The sequence below is a fragment of the Triturus cristatus genome, chromosome 3_2 (assembly GCF_964204655.1).
Source record: "Triturus cristatus chromosome 3_2, aTriCri1.1, whole genome shotgun sequence".
Lineage (NCBI taxonomy): Eukaryota > Metazoa > Chordata > Amphibia > Caudata > Salamandridae > Triturus > Triturus cristatus.
In genome coordinates this window covers 875380024-875395330 of record NC_140584.1, presented here as the reverse complement: position 1 = coordinate 875395330, position 15307 = coordinate 875380024, and the positions used below count along the sequence as shown (strand labels likewise).

At 43.6% G+C, this 15307-nt stretch overlaps 1 protein-coding gene across 2 annotated transcripts in view; it reads right to left on the bottom strand.

Moving 5' to 3' along the window:
• Positions 1–15307, bottom strand: part of CPD (carboxypeptidase D) — a 752391-nt gene that overhangs the window by 130275 nt on the left and 606809 nt on the right. For both annotated transcript variants that reach the window (XM_085649244.1, XM_085649245.1), the window contains exon 13: positions 526–721. In XM_085649244.1, coding sequence (XP_085505370.1) covers positions 526–721 — 196 coding nt within the window. The remainder of the gene's footprint in view (positions 1–525; positions 722–15307) is intronic.

Genomic DNA, 15307 nt, shown 5'->3' with positions numbered 1-15307 from the left:
TGAAGTATAGTAGCCCGAGTCTTGATCCATCCATTTAGAAACGGGGCAGTTAAATATACAGGTCTGATTAGGAAACTAAGTTGAAGAGGTGGAATTAAATAATTCGTAAGAGTATCAGAAACAGCTGAATTGTGCTCTGTACACAAAGTAAAGCTGGATATCTGAGGTGGGGGAAAACACACAAGATGAAGTAGCAAAGGCAATACGATTTTCAAATCTTTGAGGTATACATGAGTGACACATGCAGCCTTTCTGATATATCACAGAATGGCTTGTGATGCTGATCCAGTTACTAAAAGCTGACATTTTTAAGGCTCGAGCTCTCCAACTATCAGTTCAAGTCTCAAAGCTGTTGACTTCTTCATTTACTCCATTAAATGGATGACATATTTAACAAATGCAAACACAGTTAAGCTCATGGGAAATACTGGGATCTCCGAATAATGGTGCGATCAACTAAACAAAGTCTTAGATTTCTTGAACTAGCTCTTCCACAACCATTTACAAATCTTGCATTTTGCTTACCTTGGTTATAGCAGTACTTTTTTTGTAATTCATACAAAGAAATTCTGCAAATGTTAAAAGAAGCTCAGTTCCAACAGGAGCATTTCCATGGACACCAGCAACAAATCGGATCTTGGGCTCCTCAGGCTCAGACTTATTTGGTTTATTGGATATTTCCAAAGACCAGATCTGCCGGAATTCAACGCTTTGACCCAGGCTAAAAAAAAATATATATATATATGTATATGACAGCAAAAACATACTATAAAAAAATAATAAGAAGTGAGTCCTGCAAGCACAGGGAGTCTTTATTGATCTGTATAGTTTTTGTCTGTCATTGTGGAATCAACTATTTCCCAATTTTTAGGCAAAATCTTAACTCAACCATCCCAATCTATGTGTGCTTTGAATGTCTTGCTGAGGGGCTGGGGCATAAATAAAGATAGTAACAATTAACTAATGAGTAACAACTATTTAAATATCTGCTAACATAGTGAAAAGACACTGCAAACTACTTCTGGTTACTCCTTTTTTATTCCATAGTATAAAGGGAATGGGTGGTGCTCCTTGGTAAATAAAACTGCTCCCTTCAGATGAATGGCACACACAATAATTTCAGGATCAATGAATATATCACAGTATCTTTTTTCATGTTTAACACACAATGAGCATGTTCATTAAGGAAAGAGGGAGGATGTGTGTCAGTCTTTCAACCACACCCACATAAATACCTATAAAACCTAAGTAACATCTCATTTGACTTCAGTTCCAGGGGAAACCTTGCCTATAAATCTTAAGTGAAAATATGGATGTTGTGGCTCACAGTACAACTGTTCTCTTAATACAACAAGAGTTTCCGTCTAAACTAGTACTGTAATATTCGCTGTTTTACAGCAAATAGTTTTCACATAGGTGATTTCAGGGATAAATTGACCAGGTCAAACAAGGGGCAATTTGTCCCCGCAAACAGAAGTCAATAATATGGGAAAATCATGCAGAAATTATTGTGGCAAAATCAATGTGCACACCCTATTCAACAGGGAACCATTATAGGATAACTTGGATTTCACTAGTACTATCAACATTGTGGATTACAGATAGTGATAATACTAAAATCAAAGGTGGTATTAACAGTTGTTGGAATGCATGCCTCAGAGTACGGATGAACTGAACACTGAAGAATTGTTATGCAAAAATAGCAATCTACTTACCTTTGGTAAATGCGCTTTCTGGGGAATTCCTCACCTTTAGAATAGTCCTAGGCAGCAGGAGGATTTTTACAGCAATGCTCACACGCACATGTAGGTGGTGCCATGTGGCTCCAGTGACTCCATTCTGCCCCCGGAAGTGAGGGAGCGGAGCCATACACAAATGCCACCCCTGTGCACTGGCAACAGCTTCTCAATATTTCTCCTTTCTTCTCCTATGATGCAGATATTTTAAATACATTTTCGAAGACTGTGTGCTGGTCCATTATGTAGAAAAGAACTTATGGAGGGTAGTGAGGAATGGTGGTTTTAGCATTGACCAGAAAGAATTTAGGCTCTACTCTTCAAAAGAGTAGAGCCTAGGGATGAACTCAGACCTCAGAGTCCTCTAGGACCCAGCTGGCTAAGTGGACTTGAGGCCAGACCAGACTGAGGGCAGTAATTATTTTTGGACGTCTTCAGTGTGGCAGATGTCTAAAATTGGCATTCCATGGACTAGAGTATTTGTAGGAGCCTTGGCTCGGGTGAACTAACCATCAAGCCTTTAGGGGTTTACTCCTTGGTCAGTGCACTGCAGGTTTTGATACAGAGGACAATCCAACTTGTCTGCACTGCCTTTAGTTTCTTTGCTCAAAAATACCCTAAAAAGTGCTTATCGTCTAAACAACGGTCTTTTGTGCGGTTAATATAGACCCTGCCCCTTTAGGGTCGACAGGATGGAGCCTCTCCTCCTCCTTCCAAGGTTGACGTTAAGCAACAAAAAAAAGCGAAATAATGGATTAGACAATGTGAAAGTAGACTACTTTTGGTGAAAAGGTCGTCCGAGTCCTCAGGACCAATTTGTCTGTGTGAAAAGGTGGCATAGGGTGGTTGCACTGAAAGTGCCTACAGTTCACTCATATGGTAAGCTGAGGTGACAGTAATGAAAAAAACAGTCTTGAATATAAAGGGTTCCAACAAGCAGCTGTGCATCACCTCAAAAAGCTGTACATCGGTGTAAAAGTAGATAAATAAGAAATGTTAAGACTGAACATAGGTCGCATTGTGGCATGACGAATGGCTTGGGAGGGGGGGAGGGGGGAAAGCATGAGTCAGACCCTTTAAAAAAGGCATCACAACCATTATCTTGAATAGAGCGGGTTGCACAATTATCTTGAATAGAGCGGGTTGGTCAGGTAAACACAAAAAGGCCACATGGGCCAATAAATAACCTTTCACTGTGGTTGCAGCAAGTCCCTGTTGGGCCAAAGCAAGAATCAAACATCAGCTCACTGCCCCCACCTCTCCCTCCCATACAGGCCAACATTTTGGATGTGTTAACCCCACACCAGGCAGCACATTTTCTAATTTATCCAAGCGCCCAGCATAGAAGAATTAGAGGAAGGGTATCTAGCTGCCAGGATTACATTCACTCGGTCAGCAAATCGAATACATTCAATTGCTGCCAGTCAATCTCCATGAATGGACGTGTAGACTATAAAGGCTCAAGTTCAGAAGCCTGCTCTGTTGCTGAGGCATGCTGAGGACATGCTTTCCATTAATGTGAGTAATAAGCAACATCTGGCACAAAATAATTGTATGAACTTGTGTGTGCCTGGTGCCCAAATATTTAGTTGAATTTTCCGATCGGTAGTCTAAACAATCACATTTTATGTGTTGCTTGGTTCCCAACTCTGGTTTGGTATATAGAATTTTATAGAAGCAGTTGCTAAGAATCAGTAATGCGAACATGTCTCCCAGACGCCTACTGGTCACAGCAAGTGTCCCCCCACTAGTTGTGGACATAACCAACAAACATCTTGTAATTTAAAAAAGGAAAACCATTTCAAGATGGCCACTGCATACACATTGCAGCCATCGTAAATTACTTTCATTTGTTTTAACCTCGACTGCTAGCCCCTCCCACCCCCAATACGAAGTCCTGCTTTTGGATGTTATTCATTCTCTCTCTCTCTCTCTATATATATATATATATATTTACTTATTTCAAAGGTCACAGATCTCCGCTGCCGCTCCACACATCCCAGGTGCTGCCCCAGCAGTGGTGAACCGCTAAACATGCATATACAATGGCGATATACCCTGAATCTGCCAAGAAATAGGTGCACTCACGGACTCTTCAAGATAAAATACTTTTTAATGTGAAAAGCCTCCTGCACTGACAGACGCGTTTCGACGTTGAGCATTTTTCAATGTCAATATCACTTTTGACACAGAGCTTATTAAATCAAAACAAGTGCATCACGTTATAATAGTAAACATAATAACGGTCCACTGGTCTTAACCTTTTACCAGAATCACAGTGACCATCTTGAAACATGCTCAAAAACATAAGTGTATATCGTAAAAAGTGCAAATATAATAGTTATCACTTCATTACTGGTTCTCTTATCAAATCGAACTGGGGGCTGATTATCATTTAGATCAATCCCAAATACATATCAATCATTTGTCCCCCTGTGTCATATGACTTGCGCAGTTCCACGCTGTCCCTCGCTTAACAATTACGCCCTGAATGGGCAATCATACTAACGGTTCATGCACCGAGTGGCGGAAAGAAATGTAATCTCAATCATTAGTGAAAATTCACAATAAGTAGCCACATATTTTCATATGTCATATGAAAAAATTGCAATCAGGGAGCAGCAGATGGCGCTAGTGTGAATTGCCTTGCTCACTTTGCCCCTGGATTCAAGCAAGCCTGGCTGAAGACGGCTGAAATGCCAGAAACCGATCCTAGGAAGCTTGTTTCCGGTCCAGGGAAGACATGGCTTGGCTGTTCGGGCTGGACTGTTCCCATGAGGCACAGGGTCAGACTGATTTGCATATGGCCATGTCTGAACTGGGGTGGCAGAGTGGGCTAAAGAACGGTGATGGATTAAACCCAGATCAGTTGACTGGGGGTGAGTGCTTGCAATGTTTCAACACTCCGTCCATCATTTCCTTTGGTTTTTGCTGAATTTCCTGCAAGCCAGCCAGCCGCACCACGAGCCGCTGATGTCCGGCGCTCGGCGATCTACTCGCTGACCTGCAACATTCCCGCTGGGTAACGAGGCTGATGTCCGCGTTGGTGCCGGCTGCCGAATGCGGAAACAAACCGCCCGGCTGCTTAATTTAATTCCCGAACAGCAAGAAGGCGCGGGCTGGAGTTCTCGTTTTTTTACACTTGAGGTGTAATCTCAAGGTCACTTTTAAGGGGTGAGCAGCGGATATCATAGCGAACCGGGCTCGAGCCGGTTTGTTTGGAAGGAAGTATAGCCTGGGGGCTGGGACTTTATTTGCAACGCACTACTGCTGGAGGAAGAGCAGCATGACAACGCGGGGCCAAAAAACCATAAAGCTGAGAGCAGCCCTGAACCAAGGAGGGGCGGAAAGAAATAAGACAGAGACCATCTGAGAGACTGCCTGAAAGAGTGGATCCCCTCCATAAAGGTAAACGAGATGGGGGGAACGTAAAAAAGAATGCTGGGAAGGCAGCAGGACATAATGCACTTAAAGATAGGTCAGCAGCAGGATCAGCGATCTCACCCTCCATCTCCAAACATTTCCCCGCAATTTGCAAACCCCCTCACACACTTATATCTAGTACATCTGATGGGGGGCACATTGACTTAAACAGTGTTAATCGGATGGCTGAGGAGATCCAGGAGCTGGACTCCATGCCACAAAACCAACAAAACGCCCCAGACAATGTCTCAGATAATATCAGGAATACTAGGAGCACGGGGTCGGGCGGAGAGTTTGTTAAATCCTACGTTCGCTCTCGAGGCTTCAAAAGGTGTCCCAGCCGGTACAGAGGCACTAAGTCATATCATCATCCCAGACTCAGCTACCAGCGTAGTAAAAATCCCTACTAAGGAAAGAAGCCTCCCTGGTCCACAAACTCCTGACTTCGCTACCAAAATTTTTATTTCGGTCTTAGATGGGTCACTGTCCGATACTGAGAATGAAGAGGTTTTGGTCAGTTCCTCCGAGAGCAGCAAACAAGAGGGCAATGAATCTGACCCAACATCTAGAACCATTCAACAAAAAAAGAAAGCCAGGAGCCGAGCACGGAGTCAGCTGAAATGGGATTACTCAAGGGTCATTTCCTCTGGGGGATTCCCCCAACCTACAGCCCGAGGAAACTGAAGAGACCCCACATACAATCACTGGAAGTCTGGCCGAACCTTCCCTGGCCTCTATACTAGAGTCTATTAAGCAATTTTGAGATGAAGCAAGATTGGATAGCCTTGCCGCTAAGGGGGCCTCAAAACAGCTGCAGGGAGGGATTCGGAAATTAAATAAGATCTGCACGGATATCGGCGATCAAGTTGCAATGATTGAGGCAATGATTGAGGCCCAGACAGAGTCTCTGGAATCTGACATGACTAATGTCAAGGAACAAAGCTCGTCTCACGCGGCCTGCCTCACTGACCTGATGTCTAAGCTGGAGGAGCAAGAAAATAGAATGCGGAGAAACAATCTAAGGCTTTTGGGGATCCCGGAAGGGGTTGAGGGTGAGGACCCCAGAGGGTACATTGTTCAATTACTTTGTGCCGCCTTTCCATCAGAGTCTGCCTGGAACTGGGATCAAGAGATCCAGAGGGCGCACCGCTTTCCGTTTAACTTAAAACCTCGAAGAGATGGTAGCCGTCTCGGAACTGATAAACCTAGGGTGTTTTTTTTGGGGGGGGAAATTTCCTCCTGAGGCAGCTGGTATACGATCAAGCTAGACCAAACTCTCAAAAGGAAGTTAACGGAATAAAATTCTTCTCCAAGCCTGACTTTGGCCACATCACAGTTGAACGCAGGTGGAGGCTACGTCAACTAATCACACCCTTCCAACAGCAAGGTGCCCAAGTATACCTTATGAACCCGGCCAGGCTAAAAGTAATATTTGAAGATTCCACTCGGATTTTCTTGTCCGAGATTAAAGTTGGGGAATACTTGAAGGACATCGTGGGAAGAAAGAAAATGAACTAAGCCTTTTTTGGACCCATGTATATCATATGATCTATCCCTGTATAGGACTTAAAAAAAATTCTTTTTGTTTTTTTTCCCCGCATAACTGATATAGACACTTTATGTCTTGCACAAAAATTTACACATTTGCACCTCTTATTTTTGGGGATTATGGCTTTTGATTGATTGGTTTTACGGGTCGCTTTATAAGGTGGAAAGGTATGAAAATAGTGGGGAAGGGGGGGGGGGAAAAAAAAAGGGTTGTCGTCCAATTATTGTGACTAGGTGTGGTTTGGTGACAGGAGCTCACACATGCTAACCATCATTCAGGCTTGTCCTGACTGCTTATTTTCGGGGGGGGTTGGGGAGGAGGAGTGGGGGTAGGGGGTCTGGACTGTAAGTAGTGGTAGTAGAATTGTTGGACTGGCTTACATTTTTCCTTGTTGGCTATTCTTGGAAAGGTCACAGGAAAACTGTCAGGAACTAAGAGGGATGGTGACAACAAGGGGATTGCATGGTGGGTGCTGGGATGGGGGGTTGGGAGGGGTGGGGGGGACAGTCGGGGGGTGGGAGAAGGCTAGTTAATTTGTGGTGGGATGTGGATAGATGTTGGTAGGATGACGATGATGCTTATTGATGAAGCTACCGGGTTAAGGCATTTAAACTCTAATGACTAACAACTAATATGTTGAACAAACTTAGAATTGTTACACTCAATATTTGCGGTTTAAATGATCCCGCAAAAAGGCATAAAACTGCTCAAATCTTGCGAACAATGGGGGTGGACTTGGTCTGCCTGCAGGAGACGCATGTTGAAGGAGCCCAGAAATCCTTGCTGAATACTTTGGGTTATAAGGTTATTGGAGCGACCTCTCAAGGTACCAGGGTTAAAGGAGTCGGGATTCTGGTTTCAAAAAGATTGCCCCTAGTTGTTAACCAGGTAAAATCTGACTCACTAGGGCGGTGGGTGATTGCAGGATGCTCTAGTCCCTCTCCGCCGACTAATTCTGTTTTTACAATGTGCTCCGTCTATGGAAGTAATCTCGACTATCCAAGGGTAATTCATGGTGTGAACGAGGAACTGGCACATTGGCCACTGCCAATTATACTGTGCGGCGATTTAAACTTAAATCTCCCTTGCACCTGGCTTTCAGATGGGTCCTGGGTCTATAGGGGCAGAAAACCTAAGGTTTTTCAGGCCGTATTAAATTTGATCCAGACTCATGGCCTGAAAGATGTGTGGGCCAAGGTGAAACCCAGCCAGGATGGTTATAACCTTCTCTGCTCCCCATCTGTCATTTGCTCGGCTGGACTATTTTCTAGTTTCCGCATCCCTGGTGCACGACTGTGCTATTGATACCGCTCCTCGCCTCTTATCAGATCATAACCCTCTTATTATCAACATAGAGGGACTGGTAAATAGTAGGTCAAGCTCTAATCGGACCTTTGAAAAACCCCTCCTGTACGATAATGAATACCGAGAATATATGAAAAAATGGATACAGGAATTTTTAGAGATTAACTCTGGGTCAGCCCCGGTAATGGTTGTCTGGGACACACTAAAGGCCGGCATAAGGGGGGAGACGCTTAGATTTTCCATTAGAAGGAATAAAAAGGAGAAAATACAGGCTGATTCTCTAATCAAATGATAGAAGCTGAAAGAAAATTAATAAGGGCTGTCCAGTTGGGCTCTAGAATTGTGGAAGCACAGACCAATGTGGCGGTCGCTAAAGCAGAAATGGGGACCATATTAGCAAAAAGAAATGCTGCAAAATGGGCCTCGGCCCATGAAAGGTTCCATGAATGCAGCGAACTTATTGGGCATCAATTGGCCATTTCCACCAGGCAACAAGTTACCGCTAATTTAATTTCTTCAATTCAAACAGTCTCTGAAGGGATAACTAATGATCCTGTAAAAATAGAGGAGGCTTTCAGAGCCTTCTATGAGAAATTATACACAGAAGAAATTACTAAGTCTAGACTTAGAGAATCGGAGATTAATATCTATTTAAACGCTATTCCCGTAGCAGAACTTGATAGAGAGAGTAGCAATCAAATGGAAATCTCCCCTGTCTGGGAGGAAATTGTAACCGCTTTGGCAAGCCTCCCCGATGGTAAGGCCACCGGAAATGACAATATTCCAGTGGAATTTTATAAAATATTCTCGTTACAAATAAAAGATTTATTTACTAATGTAATTTCTTCCATTTTTAATGGCTCATCCCCATCGCAGTCTTGGCCCTCTGCAAAAATAGTAATATTTCTCAAGAAAGACAAATCCGCATTGGAAATGTCCTCATATAGACCAATAACTCTCATCAATACCGACACTAAGACTTTTTCTAAAATTCTTGCATCTAGACTGTCCTAAAAAATTGAGTCTCTGGTTTCAAACTGGCAACACAGATTTATACCGAAAAAGGGCACCACTGAACACGTTCGCCGGACTATCACCCTATTTGACGCCGCCAAGGTGACAGGAGACCCAATCGCACTAATACTCTTAGATGCCGAAAAAGCATTTGATCGGGTCTCCTGGCAATACCTGTGGGGGGTTATGAGGCGGATAGGTTTCAGTCCCAGGATCCTGCAGGCACTACAGGCTCTATATCAGGACTGCTAGAATTACGATCAATGGACATCTGACAAGGCAGATAGGGATAACCCGCGGAACAAGACAAGGATGTCCCTGCTCACCGCTACTATTTGCTCTATATATTGATCCTCTGATCAAAATTTTTTAATTTAATCCCGTAATAGTAGCGGTGAGCAGGTTTGGAATTAACACGAAGATCATGTCTTATGCCGATGATCTAGCCTTAGTAACCCCAGAACCCGAAAGAGCCATTAGGGCTATTGAACAGGAGGCCCAAGAATTTGGGAAGATATCCGGTTATGCCATCAATAAAACCAAAACTCAGATTGTGCTAAATGATCATATAAGCTGGAAGGACGATAGAGTAACAGAGAAGGCTAAATATCTTGGGGTCAATATAATCGCAAATTTAGATCAAATCGTTAAAGAAAATCTGACACCGCTTGACAACATGCATTTAACAATAGTGGGGAGGTGCAATGTTTTAAAGATGACCTTTTTCCCCAAACTTCTATATTTCTTTAGGACTATCCCGCTAGAATTTAATAATACAATGTTACAGACATTCGATCGAATATTTTCCCAGTTTATCTGGGTGTACGCACAGCCAAGAAGAGCCTTTAAACTTCTTTCATTACCCAGAGAGAGAGGAGGGTGGGCTCTCCCTAACTTAAAACTTTATTACTGAGCTACTGTTTTGCATTATAGTCCTGAGTTATTTCAAGACTCTCCCATAGTGAACCCCTCAGGCCTTCCGTTTCCCTATACTATACTATTAGGGGAAAGGGGAAGAGGATGTCTCTGGCGTCAGCTGGATCATGGTTATTTCAAACGGGTCAGATTTAAGACTTATGAATGCCTATTATACCCCTACTCGGAATAACAGCAATTTACAACTCATTTTTCAAAATGCATACCTTCCACAGTGGTATCTAGCGGGCCTCTATAAACTGGGAGACTTGATTACCTCAGAAGGCATTTTGGCTTTTAAGATTCTGAAAACCCGGTATAACTATAGCCAGCTATGTCAGTATAATGCAATGACCAGATATCTAGCTAACAAAACCGGTGGTCCAGCTGGCTTCGCTAAGCTGGCACTCATAGAAGCCCAGCATACCACGGATCGGAAGCATTTATAAAATGCTAAACGAGCGTAGGCCCAATGATATTAGTAAAATTGACGAAAAGTGGCAGCAGAAACTGAATGCACCCCTGAACACCTTTTGCCGTGCCCTAAACCTTGCACAAACGCACCTACTGTCATCAAAGTTGCAAGCTCAATTCTTTAAAACTGGCTTCTTCTTATATATTACACCAAGCAGAGTGGCCAAATGGGGTACTGGCAGTGGAACAACTTGCCCGAGATGTGCTGTGTATAGTGCTGACTCTATACACGTTTGCCACATGCTCAAAATTGGCCCCATTATTTGAAAGGGTGCAATCATTTATCAGCATAGTGCTTCTTCAAGATATACAACTGCTGCCTTTCACTGTAATGTTAGGACTAAACAACACGCTCAATATTAAATCCGGGGGTGCCTTTTTGTTTCTGGCTATGACTATTCTCCGGATTTGTATTGCCTCTTATTGGAAGGACCCGAACCCTTCCTCCTTTGCTCAATGGCATGCTCGACTGCTCTCTACTCACAAACTTGAGACGGCTATATATGCTAGACAAGGTATGGTCGGGAAAAAAAGGGGATTAGAGATCTGGGCACCTCTAACCAAGTGGCTCAGCACATTGAATATACAGGAGGCGTAGTTACGCTGGGTTATTTGTAGCAATGTCTTCGTTATTTATCTATTTATTTTTCTTCTTATTTTTTCCGCCTCCCGTCCTCCCACTTGCCTGCCCCATCCCCTCCCCCCCCCCCCCCCCTCTCTCAGCTCCTGCCCTTTCATCCATCCGCCTGGATTCGCTTTCCCTCCCTTTTCTTTTATTTTTGGCTATGAGTTTTGAAGTGTCGCATCGTTATTTCTTATGTACTCATTCGTTGCTCATTGATTATCGGTCAACTCGGTTAGTGATTTAACTGCTTGCAAATACATATTGTTATGGTTTCCAGATGTGGGGTGGGGGGAACTTTTTGGTCTGGAATTGAAGTTCTATTTTATACTGTAATCCTTTGTTTCAAAATAAAAAAGAAATTTAAAAAAAGGAGAGAAAAAAAAAATTGCTATCAGAGACATCCAGTACATAATTGCGCCCTGAATGGGCAATCACACATGATTCCTATAGTCATAGAAGCGGTTATAGGCATCAATTAATCTTTCAATTACACAATGCATTGCTTTAAAATAGAGTACATCTTCAGTATCACCTGTTATTACTAATGTTCAGTGTGATAAATGTAAAGTGTTGTTTTCAGGAGAATATTTGGATAGTTCAGAAGGGGTTTAAGAAAGCCCAGGTCCCTGGACAATTTGCTGCATATGTAAATGTATCTTGTTATTTTATTTTACTCTAAGTGTACCCACATTTTGTTGAGGCTCCGTGGGGCCTTGGTTTGAAGTTCTATTATGGTATTTGGATTCTAGAATGAGTAGTTTTCTAGTTCTATCTCCCACTCTCTCATCTTTGAAGACCTGGTTGAGGCAAAAGAAACTTAGCATGTCCCTATTGCTTTGATGTACAGTTTCAAAGTGGCAGGCCATCGAGTAAGTACTATCCTTCTTGTTTATCGCACACATATGGTCTAATATGCGCTTCCTAGCAGGGTGAATAGTGCTCCGGATATACCACTTCTGGCAGGGGCATTCCAAGCAATGGACTGTAAATTCTGAATTACAGTTTAGAAATAGGTTAATCTTCTGTGATGTTCTGGGGTCCTGTTCTCTGGAGTTATAATGTGTGACTTTCTTGCTGTATTTACAAGCCTTGCATTTTGTACAGAGAAAAAAGCCAGTAATTAGATCTGTTTTTGGTGGGGTGGGACACGTGTGCGTCTTCATAACTGGAACTGGAGGGAACATACATGTACTTGTAACATGCACATAGAACCGTTGGGGTCCAAGATAGGGGACATAACTGACCAGAAAAATCCATATTTCCACAGTGTCTTTATGATGAGGGGGATGACACTGCAAGGGCAGATGGCTCCGCTCGAGGCTCATCTTGCCGTGCTAGTCTATTGTTTCAGTCGTGCATGCATTAGGCACAAATCCTTTGATCCTGCAATCATGCTTCCGATATTGCTCCCTACACTCTTTTCCAATCTGTTGTTCATCCTTGTTTTTCCTTTGCACCTGTTTCTGTCCCTTCTCCTAATTCGTTTACAGTCAGAATGGAATGTGCCAAATGTGGGGATAACGTGCTTTCACAGTTGGGAACCGGCAATGTTGCTGTAATTATGTTCCGGGTTTCTGAAAACATGAATGCGACCCTTTTTGAAGTTTACTGTGGGAACTGAGTTGTAACCTTTTGTTCGCCATTTTGTTCAATGACGAAAATGTGTATAAAAGGAGCAATCCACTTTTGCAATTTGAAGCAGTCTCTCAGAACCTACACGTTGTGTACTTCTTGCGATTTCTGTATCCCTGCAGTAAATAAACACTGATCTTTGACGCCGCAGGAAGTGTCCCGTGTCTCTGTGTTTTGTACGCCGGAACAGGTAACCCACGAAGGTTTCAGGTGTTGTCCCCTGGCACCGCTGGGCCTTAGAATAGCCCAGTCCTTCAGTTGGCGCCCAACGTAGGGCGACATCAGCGGTACCGGTCCAAAGCCCGACGATCGCGAGGAACTTCGTGTGAAATCTCAGAAGGAAGGTGCACCCCGCTTCATCGATCCAGTTGTCGAAATAAGTGGTCCGAAGACTTTTCCCGCGAAGATTCCTGCCTCCTGACGGCTGCGACGGACTGATGCCCTGACTGTCGACCTGTTTTGGCGCCTGGCGTAGTCCTTTGTACGGCGAGACGATAGACGGGCCTTCCTGGTGACGCCATTGCTCTTTCAGTTAAGTATTTGTGGGTCGCTCCCAGAGTCCATGGTTTTGTAGTTCCTTTTTGGGACGGTTACTTTGTATTTTTGTAACTTGGTTAAACTTGGTTGTTTGCATGGTTCCATTGCATTCGTGGTTCTTAGTTGTTGGTTCTTAGTTGTTGGGTTTTATTTGACAATTGCAATCGCCAAAAACCGAGGGTCTTGCATTTTTTTGCGAGGACATCGTAATTCGATAGCCCTTGAAGTTTGTAAACTCGGTTAGTGTGCACGATGCCTGGCCGTAGTACTTTGTTTGGTTTCCTTAAATGTTGCAGCACGGATTCCCGGCTGGAGGATTCATGTCCGATACCTCCAGTTGGAACTCCAATTTATGAGCTCTATAGTCGCCACGGAGTAGGTCCTATCGTATATAATGAATATTGGATTCGTTACACTAAAAATGATGGTGTTCTTAGTTGGCCACCACATGGTAGTTTCGAAACTGCAATATTAGATAATCTTGAAGCTAAATTGTTTAAAAAGAAGGCTAGGCCGGCCATGTTTGATTCCTTTCGGTTATGGCGTAAAGAGGCCAAGCAGAAAGAAATCAAACAGATTAAGAAAAATAAGAGAGAAGGTATTATTACGGTAATGCGAAATGCAGAACAGTATCAGCGAGACAAAGACGAGAAGGAACAGGAAGTTTTTGCTAGACTGCATCATATGGCGGTGGATAAATGTTATCCGGTTCTACCGTCTAGTTCTGGTAGGAAGGGAGAAGAAGCGGTAGAGGATCCATTATTGTCTTATCTATTGAAATCACCACCTCCCTATGCACAGGATACTATGGTTCCTGTGATTCCTCCTGTTCCTCAACCTGTTGTTCTGGCGGCTGCTGGTCAGCCTGTCGTTCCTCCTGTTCTTCCGAATCCCCTTGTGCCCCAAATTGTCCCTACTCCTTTACCCGCTCTTCTTCCTACTGCTCCTTTGCCTGTACCTCATCAGCCTATTGTTACTACTACTCCTGCTATCTCGACTACTGCTACTGTTTCTACGTTTACTCCTAATGTTGTTGCTCCTGTACTTCTTTCTTCTTCCCCTTCTGTTCGTAGTCGTATACCTAATGCTGTTGCTAATCTCTATTCTCCACTTTTTGGACCAATACTTGGGTCCGATCTTTCTGATGTCTCTCAGAGGCGCAGTCAAATTCCTGGTGGTAGAGAATGTGAGACGTTAGTGAAAATGACGCGTAAATGGATTAGGCATCCTGCTAAGTACACTTCGCGTATAGTTTGATACGTTTTCTCAGTTTAATGAGCCCACACAAAGACTCGTGTTCGAGGAAATGTGTAAATCCTTGAGAGAAGAGTGGGATAATGATGAGGTAGACAATGTACCGCCCGAGATGACTGAACTTCAGAGTCAGTTTTCGAATGGTATGATTGTGGGTGGTAATGTCCGACGTGCTTTAGAGCGTCTTATCTTTTCGATCTACAGTACAACCTCGAGCATTGTCTAAGGACGAAACTGAGGAGTGGATGGCACAACCTGGTCAGTATCCTATGCGAGAAGTTCCCCCAGTGTGGATGCCAGGTGATCCTGCTGCTAATCCTGTTATTCCACCACACTTTCAGAGAGTTTGGATACACCTCCCATGGAAGCGATCGGAAGTTTTGCAGGTGAAGCAAACTTTGCCTGACCCCGCAAAAATCCGGCAGGTTATTATAAGGAGTTATCCCAATTAGTGGATGCTACTGTTATGAACCTCGCCGATATCGACATGTTGTTCGGTAATGTAGTACCTCAACCGATTTGGGCGAAAATCCGTCAAGAGAATCACGCAGCTGAGTTAGGCGGGGATTGGGCTGCTCTTGCGGCGGCCGACGGACGACAAGTTGGTGGGTCTAAACCTGAACAGATCATTGAGAATCTGCCCCAGAGGATAATTACACTTATGAAGACGCTTATGCCAGCAATAAGAGTTAACTGGGACAAACTGTCTGCGTGCAAACAAAAGAAGGGCGAGAGTGTCTCCGATTTCTTTACGAGATTTGAGGAGGCATTCATCGATCACAGTGGTCAGGATATGAGCACTGAGGGAGGTCAGCGACTGTTTGTTGATAAATTTGTATCGAA